Below are 9507 nucleotides of genomic sequence, written 5' to 3'. Positions count from 1 at the left end.
AAAGTATTGGGAAATTTTCACTTTTGACCCCCCAAAGTACCAACTAGATTCACTTTCCTTTCAGAAAAGGTACAACTTTTGAAAATCGAAGCATTTTTACTGCTCCAAAAGTTGTCGTCAGACACAAAAAAAAAAAAAAAAAACACACATCATTGTAAAATCAATACATTCATCACTTCGTTCAGAATCTAAAAAAAACCCATACCAAGTAATCAATTATTTGGAATAATACACGATTCCTTTAAAAAATGCTAATTTTTGCCAACTTTTTACTACTTTTTTAATTTAATAAAAATAATTAGTGCATTTCTAGTTCAATTGCGTATTTTGGAATGTTTATAGGACAATTAAATAGCTTTAAAATAAAAAAAAATACATAAAAATGTTAAAAACTTTTGAAAATACATAAACAAATGCGTGATATGTATGATTTTGATAAAAAAAGTTTGCCCATAACTTAAAAAATAAAAAAAGTTAGACCCAATCTTTAAAGGCTATTTCTTTATCATTTTTGGTATACTTTTATATGACGTCGGCTGGTCACTTAACCCCGGAACACATTATATACATTATTATTTTTTTTTCGTACAAGGGCCTCATTTAAAACTTTGGCCCCTGGGCCTCAAAAGTCTTAATCCGGGCTTGAAGAAAGGTAGGTAGCTTGAAATGTGAATTAAATATTGTGAATACTTTAGTCTTTAAGTTGACATGCATAGGCGCAAATAGCGTTTGAGATTTGGGGGGGCTAATAGGGCTAATAGGGCCTTACTTTGATAATATTGAATAAGCTTAAAAGAAAATGTAGAAAATGTTTGGGAGTGCTACGGACATTTTTGGGGGCTTAGCCTCTAAAGCCCCCCCCTATTTGCGCCTATGCTGACATGGCTAATTTTAAGAAAAATAGTTACATCCCAATGTTGGTAATGTTGGTAAATACCTACCGAATAATTATGTGTTTTATAATATTAAGCTATTATAAAATAATATTTTCGAGAGAAACGCATCCTCACACAACAATATAGGAGTGCATGTATTATGATTTTACGTGCAATAATTGTCGTCTAGATGTCGTTGCGTATACTATTTTAGTCTATAGATAAATATATCTAATCATTTTTGATGAAAACTTCAGTCATCTACTGTTATTTATATTTATATTTTTATTTTATTTGTATTTTCAACAACATAAACAATTTAATAGGAACCTACATATTACATAACTATTTAAGAATAATGGAATTGTAGGTAGGACTTGCACACGTTATAATAACGTTATATCCATGATAAAGATATTATCATATTTAATATTAAATTAATATTATTATCAAGCGTTATATAAAACATAACGATTACCTACCAAAATTAAAAATCATTAAACATAGAATATATTACATAGAATTTCATTGAACGAAAAATAACGCAAAACGAAATAATTTAAAATCTATTTATATAAAAGTTATATTGGTTTCGGTAGAAATATTTATTTAATGCATACAGACATATATTATATTCCGGGTTATTATCTGCCCACATTATTTATTAATTATTATTAATACATTATATTAATACATTAATTAATAGGTATTAACAAAGAACATTATTTTAAATAACGATAAACTCAAAGGTTGTACCTATATTATGTTTGTATAATTGTAAATATAACATAAAACTGAATTTTTTTCAAATGCGAGCCCTGATCGTAGGAAATTTATTAATAGATTTAATAATAGTAGGTAGGCCGTCGGTGGTACCTTCTATTAAATATGAACAAATTTAAAACAGTTACAAAATCTATAATATTTTCTATTGGACAATATTATAGTATAGTCACTAGGTAATAAGTAATTTTTTAGTTATTTCCTATCGATCTGTGGCATCTTACTGCCCACGCAAAAATATTGGAGTAGTAAAAATATTTCATCTTCAACTTCAATGCATTTTTGGTAGAAAATTTGCTAAAAATTTCGCAGTACTTTTGACTTTTTTTAATAAATAGGAAAAACTAAAAAAAAAATTTGAAAAAACGGGAAATTTTACGAAATATCTGTTTTAGACTCAATCTATCTATTGTTATTTTATTGTACCTAATTTAAAAATTAATAAGCATAATAATTACATGAAATCTTTACTAAATGTTTGTATTAGCATTATATATATAGGTTAGGGTTAGGTTTTATGATATAATTTTCAAAATATTCACAGACATTTGAATTTTAAGCTTATTTTTATAAATGTCGATTGAAAAGTGTATGATCGTTTAAAAAACTTGAACATTTTCTACAAAAATGTATCACAATTTATTACAGGAATCAAAAAAAAAAAAAATTGAGAGTAAATCCACATTATTTTGTTTATGAGAGTTTGAAGTGCAAACTTTCATAAGATTCGTCAAAATCACGAGCATTTACAAATTATTTTTTAGTTAAAAATGTAATAAATTTTAAATTTTATAAAATATAATGGCTTAATAATTTGCAAAATTCTTTATAAGTTTGTATTTTATAAATTTAAAAAACTTATCAAAATAATATTTATACAGATTAATCATTTCAAGCTATTTATAGGTACTACTATTTTATTCACACCATATTCTACGGTAGGTACATTGGTATTCGGTATATATTGACTTGAAAATTATAATGATAATAAAATAAAATTATAATATAGGTAGCAATATAATATATTAATATGGTTGACTTTTCCCTAAATGATATAAATTATCTATTATACACATGAATGAATTTTAGCACTTTTTGTCTTTTTGATTGGGAACAAAATGAAGACGACCGTTCAGTAAAACGCTTTAAAATCTATTACAGTGAAACTTCCATATGACGAACTTCTATGTAATAAAATTACAACGAAATATTTTTGGGAGCCAAACAAATTAGTACCAAATACGATTTTTTTATGCCCCACGAGACTTCGTAATATGAAAGTTTTACAGTATATCTTTTTTTGGGACTTCGATCGATCGGACACAAAAAAACCAGACAAGTATAATATAATAACGTAATGTGGTGGCGTTCGGCACATTTTTAAGGTAAGTATGCTTAATGACCGTTACTCCGTTAATGATTTTGTATGGGCCCAATGAAATTAATTCCTCATGTGGTGTTTGACACCTCCCCTCCCCCTTACACACATGATAGATTATTAACCATATATCTTATAATTTATGTGTACTGTGTCTGTATAATGTATTTATTCCTACTGCACAGTTGCAAAGGTATGTTTAGACGTGCGTGGTATAGGACTCTGTTGTAGACAACCTAAAGATACAAAGTTATACGAGAGACGAAAAATTGAATTTAGTAAGACAAAGTAGGTACTTTTAGCCAACTATATCATATGGTAGCTACAACAACCGCAATAGGTGATATCAGTATAATAGTATCAGGTACGACTGTACGAGATACATATTTATATAAAACGACCCTGCAATTTACACCACCGGATCGACGTCACCTCCACACCATGCCACACGATGGTGAAGCGGGACGCCGACGACCGTCAGCTGGCCGCGAGAAATCAATACGCACGTCCTAAATTATATGATATTCGCCCCCGGCTCCACCAGCCACTCGGTATCGACTGCTGCAGTGGTTGTGCCGACTTTGCGTTGCCGGAGACCGCGTGATAACAGAACAGTAACAACACGCACCTTATCAGTTAAATTAAATAGTTCAAAAACCTCGGTAACAGCCACCACAGGCTGTCCCGTGGACGACGTCGACGACATGCCAACCAAATATTACTCAGTGTACAGTCACCGGTACATGATCAGCAGGTAAGCCATGCGCACGTACATAACCATTACATTTGGCGATAGGTAGGTGATGAGGTGGTGAGGTCGAATCGTCACTTGCGGCCAATGGTCAATGCAATGTTCTATTATTGTACCGTAAAGGCACTGTACGTATAGGTCGGAGGTATACAGACGTGCGGTATTCCATCGGTGAGCTTCGATTGTAAAAGATTGTCATGGACATGAGGCAATCGCCAATTTTTTTGTTTTTTTTTGGGGGGGGTGGTGGGGGGGGTGGTGGAGAATTGTAATTTTTTTTTTATATTATACTGATATCTAACGCCATGCATATCTTGGCATACCTTCAGCGATGACGAGAGATTGTGAACAACGAAAATGTTTATACTTATAATACGGAGGAAAATGTTGTTATACGTCCTATAACAATAATATAGGTACTACATCCGATGATATTGAAAGTAAAGTTTTTTTCAAGAATAATTTTTACGATTTCCTTTTTCTTTTAAGTGACGATTCTGGTTAGGTGGTTTTCAGGGCCATATCATTTAGGGACTGTTTACATAAGTGGATGGTTCTTTTTTTTTTAAATTGACGTTGTTTTATTACTCTCATATCAATTCACTATTATTTCTTACAACTAATATTATATTTTATAATTTGTTATTTGTTAGCATCATTTATAATATTATCATTATCATAATAGCAGAAATGCCCAACCAGTATTAAACATTGAAAGTGATCGAATCTAGTAAATTGATTTTTAAATCTTGTAAATTTTTGCATAATTTGGTGTTTTTTTTTTTGTGTCCCTGGGCATAAATTCCCAAATATAGCCCTGGTTTTATTGTTATTTATTTCGATATTGTTAAAAGCAAAGAATGATATGTCAAAAACCTATTATATGCAATATAATTATACCAATTTATGTATCAATACGACAATACCTATATAATATATCTTTGTGTGCCATACTTATTTAGTATTTATTATTCATGTGCAAACGTTTTTACCGTCTAGCACATCCTCGTCTGAATTCCATATAATACAATATTATTCTTAAATTTCATAAAAAAATCAAAACTTATAATATCTATTCATATTATGAACCACAACAACAAATAATACCTTACTTTGAGTATAGACGCAGGTACAGCAAAATGACTTGTATTGGTGTCGAATAAATTGCCTATTCAGTACCTATCTTTACATATTTTTAATTAAATAATTAAACTAGGTATTATCATAGGTAGCATTTACTTTACATATTTTTATATTATATTTATAAAATTATATTATTATTTATTATATTATTAAAACTAATAGAAATTAAAAATTAGTAATTTATATAAAAAGTTAGTTATATCTGTAATACATATAATAATTATAAACAAATTAAATATTAAAATACTTTTAAAGTTTGTAAAAGTTTATACACTTACTGAAGACGATTTAAAGGAAGTGTTATAGACGTTACTATCTATCTGTATATGTTTTTATGTTTCAGTAAATTTATTATAATTTTCTTAAAATAAATTATTTAACTTTACTGGGACTTAATACTACACTTAAGTACTATATAAGTAGGTACTTATCAAACATTCGCTTTTATGGGAAATTTTAATTATTATTCAATTATTATATCTAAGTAGACTACCACCAATATACATTTTCTATATCATTTACGTTTTTAGTATATTATTAATTTTATTATATCTTTATATTATATTTATAGTTTTTATATATCAATTACAAACACAACACATTTACAAAAATACACAATATATTTATATAATATTATATTCCTATTATAGACATGTCTCAATAATTTAAATAACACCTAAACATTAAAAATATGAAAACAAGAGATTTAATATCCATACCCAGCCTTACATTTACTTGGACGTATGAATATTAGACATAGATACGACGTGTGTAAACATAACTATACTGTGTAATTGTTTACTTAATAGTTATTACTAATCAAAGATTAGTTGGTATTCAAACAAAAAATATCGATGTCAGTTATTTTATCGTATGTAATTAAAAAATATTTGAAATTTTTCACCATTACGGCGTTAACACAATCAAATAATATTTTCACAATACTTTATCTAGCTCTTCAAAATATCGTCATATTTTTATTTTAAAATAGGTACCTACTAATAGGAACAAAATTAAACATCTATAGGTACTAGAATATTTGAAAATAAAGGGGCCACAGTTTTGTAGCTAAAAAATTGTAATTTGGAGCTTTCGTAATATTCTATTGGGCTATTTTAAAATAATATATAGGTATTTGGAAAAATATTATTATTAAAAAAAAATATTATTAAAATTGTATAGCTTTAAATAGCGAATTGGTGTGTTCTATGTCTAAATAAAAAACGGTTATTAACTAAGGCAACAATTTAATTTTGTCGTCAATATAAGCCTGTAAAATTTGGAAAGAAAATTAGTAAAAGGATAACACTTATAATATTGATTAAACATACAATACTGATAATATGAACATTAGTTAAAAGTTGATATTTAATTAAAAAAGTTGATAATAGTATTTATTTAAGATTAAATAAAAATTATCCTAACAATTAAATTAAGGTCAAGGTTAAGTTAAGGTTTATATAACTACGATTATTAAATGTTGATGGTAAAATGTTGAATAAACTTGGTATTCTAGTTCATTTAACCTTTATGGAAGCTTTATTTTAGATTAAAACGATTATTGTTTAATTAAAACTCAACATTTATTCATTGATTAACATTCTGAATCCAACATTTCTGAAAGGTTCACTACTAGTCTCAGTGGCGCATTTAGACATTAAGCACCCTGGGGCAACATTTTACTAACGCCCCCCCCCCCCACCCAAGAAATATACATTTAATATTAAATATATTTTGTAGATAATAAATATAAATAGTTAAAATATATTTAATAAAATGGCCTTATATTTTTTGTCCTGCATCTTGAGAAAATTCCTGAATAACATCATTATAGTTTATTGTTTTAGTGACACCAGCCTTTAGTTCATAATTTCTAATACAGATGGTCTTTCTTCGCCTATGTTTGACCTTAAGTATGATTTTTTGAGTCTTGGGCTAAAAACGATATCTCAGTTGAAAATTTACTAATACTGGAGTGCATAATAACATTATTAAATCAATATTGACATAAGAGGTCGCTACACCCGCGTGCGTTCTCTAAGTCTTTTAACATATTGTACGCTCAGCAGATCACGTTAAGCTATGTTAGTTTAAAAACTAGAATGAATTGATCCCATTTAAAATTTAAAGGTAAGATTATTATCTAGTGAACCTCATAGGTTGTTTTAGACTTGAATACATTTTAAAGCAAGTTGCAAAAACAATTTACAATTTTAAAATACCTACCCATAACCTGTTTTAAAATTAAAATATAAAAAAAACCGTATGAGGTTCACTACTTCACTAGATAATATTCATACTTCTAAATTTTATTAGAGGTAAATTTAGGTACTCTAATTTTTAAGCTAACAGAGCTAAATGTGATCTACAGGACATACCTATAATTTGTTATGTTATGCGTTCGTAACACGTAGAGATAGCATGCGGGTGTAGCTCCCAAGTTAACCTCTTAAGGTAGATATCGTTTGAATATTTTTTTCTTATAAACACTAACATGTCATGAATACTTGGAGGAGAATTGGATATGGTTTTTAAATAACTGCTAAAATGAATAAATTCATCGGAAATTATGTTCACAAACATATATTGTATATTCATTTTTTAAAAGCTCAGCAGATATCTTTATGTCTGCTGCTGTCATTTTAGTTAGTTTTATAAAAAAGTAATATTTTTTAAAAGGTTCTTATAGTTAATGGTATACTATAGAGTATAAACATTTTCCCGCCTCTAAAATTTGGCACCCGGGGCATTCGCTCCAGTTGCCCCCTCCCCTCCTTAAATGCGCCACTGACTAGTCTGTATGCTTTGTGGGATAAAAGTTTATTATTATTATCATTTTGACATTTTGAGACAATATTATGCCAAAATGTAGAATAATAATTATTAATAATAAACGACGAAGTATTTTAGACTGTAATGTCATGTATTTAAAACATTATTTATATACTTTTATCATTTTTAGCTACTAATATTGTATAATTTTCTTTAAGTTTGTTTAATATAAATTACTTTAACTATTTTGCATATGATTTTGAATTAATAGTTCCTACCTATGTATAAGTAAGGACAATATACTATATATATATATATAATATATCTTCAATTGTATTTGAATAAAAAAAAGTAGAAACATTAATATGTGGATTATATAGGTACACTTTTGTTTTATTATTACTATATGCATTGTTATATTACGTTTAAAAATAATATTAACTAGCTAATATTATCCAAAAGTTAAAAAATATAAAATTGTTTGTTTTATAAGGAATTTTACTAGAAAAAATAAGAGAAAGGACAATTTGGGACTATTGCCGATTGTACGTGACTTGAGAAACGGGGCCGGCGATAGTGCAAGTGATCATGGTAACAACAGAACGAGAAAGGACGATTCGCTCTGCGACATCCTGTCGAGTAAGCCAATACGATCGATGGTGGACTTCACGGAAATAATGTAATTTTTTCTTCGATATCTTGACGTGTTATTTTTTTTTTCTATATGAAAATAGGTCCGTCATTCCGATTTGTTATCTGCTTGATCATCGTAATGGTTGTTTTACTATACAAGTCGGTTTACATGGATTATTTCCACTTGAAGAATGAAAAATCTTCCATATCGATCACGAAGACTTCATGGAATTCTACCAAAACGTTATATGGTCGGTAAATACGTAAACTTTATGCGAAATTAAATATTTTATTAATAAAACATGTATACATATTTCTTATATTCGTTCTTCTTGTATTTATAAGAAGACCATTAGATTTTTTATATTTGATAATAAGTATATATTATCAGTAACTTCATTCTTGTTAATTGGTTTAATATGATTTATGAGTTTCCCTATCTTAGTGCATACACAGGCATTTGACAAAACTTATATTAAAAAAGGTGGGTAAGTGGATGTCGCTCTGCTGTACAGTAGGTTAGAAGTGGGTCACTGTATAATGGACAGTATTAAATTTGAATTCAATGATATAATATCACTGTATAAGAAAAACGATTCTGAGCGGAGACGGTATATCAGTCTATGTATTAGACATATATATACTTATCTATGGTATTAAAAAAAAATTGACCTATAATAGGTACCTATAATAAATTCCAAATTAATCATATCATAATATCTATTGGTACTTATAACGCGTTATACATCAACAAAAAACCGTGGTAAAATCATAGATATTATATAATAGTATACTTTAGAAGTTTAAAGTACCCACGAATAATATTATACAATCACAACAAAATAACTAAAAGAGTTATCCTAGGTTTTTAATATGTAATTTCGTCCAAATTTGTACTTAAAATGACTATAAAAATAAACTGTTTAAATGTATATTTTATATTTTTTGGTAACAGAATTAATTACTTACGTGGAATCTTGTTTTAAATTTTTAAATCTTAGATACAAAAATTGAACATTTTATAAATTTTTAAGTACAAAATAATTTTTCAAATTAAAATTTGATCTTTAAATGCTTATAAAAAAAAATTGTGCCTATGTATTTTTAATATTTTTCAACTGATATTGTAACAATATATCAGGAGCTTTGTATTAAATTTATACACTTTGTGG

At 27.8% G+C, this 9507-nt stretch overlaps 1 protein-coding gene across 1 annotated transcript in view; it reads left to right on the top strand.

The window, feature by feature from the left end:
* The first annotated feature begins 3569 nt into the window (after nt 1–3569).
* LOC100574853 (protein FAM3C-like) overlaps nt 3570–9507 on the top strand; it is a 33384-nt gene continuing 27446 nt past the window's right edge. The window contains exons 1-3 of the mRNA XM_003244506.4: nt 3570–3790; nt 8196–8341; nt 8437–8586. Coding sequence (XP_003244554.1) covers nt 3741–3790; nt 8196–8341; nt 8437–8586 — 346 coding nt within the window. The 5' untranslated portion in view covers nt 3570–3740. The remainder of the gene's footprint in view (nt 3791–8195; nt 8342–8436; nt 8587–9507) is intronic.

The sequence above is a fragment of the Acyrthosiphon pisum genome, chromosome X, assembly GCF_005508785.2.
Source record: "Acyrthosiphon pisum isolate AL4f chromosome X, pea_aphid_22Mar2018_4r6ur, whole genome shotgun sequence".
Lineage (NCBI taxonomy): Eukaryota > Metazoa > Arthropoda > Insecta > Hemiptera > Aphididae > Acyrthosiphon > Acyrthosiphon pisum.
This window is presented reverse-complemented; position numbering and strand designations above follow the sequence as displayed.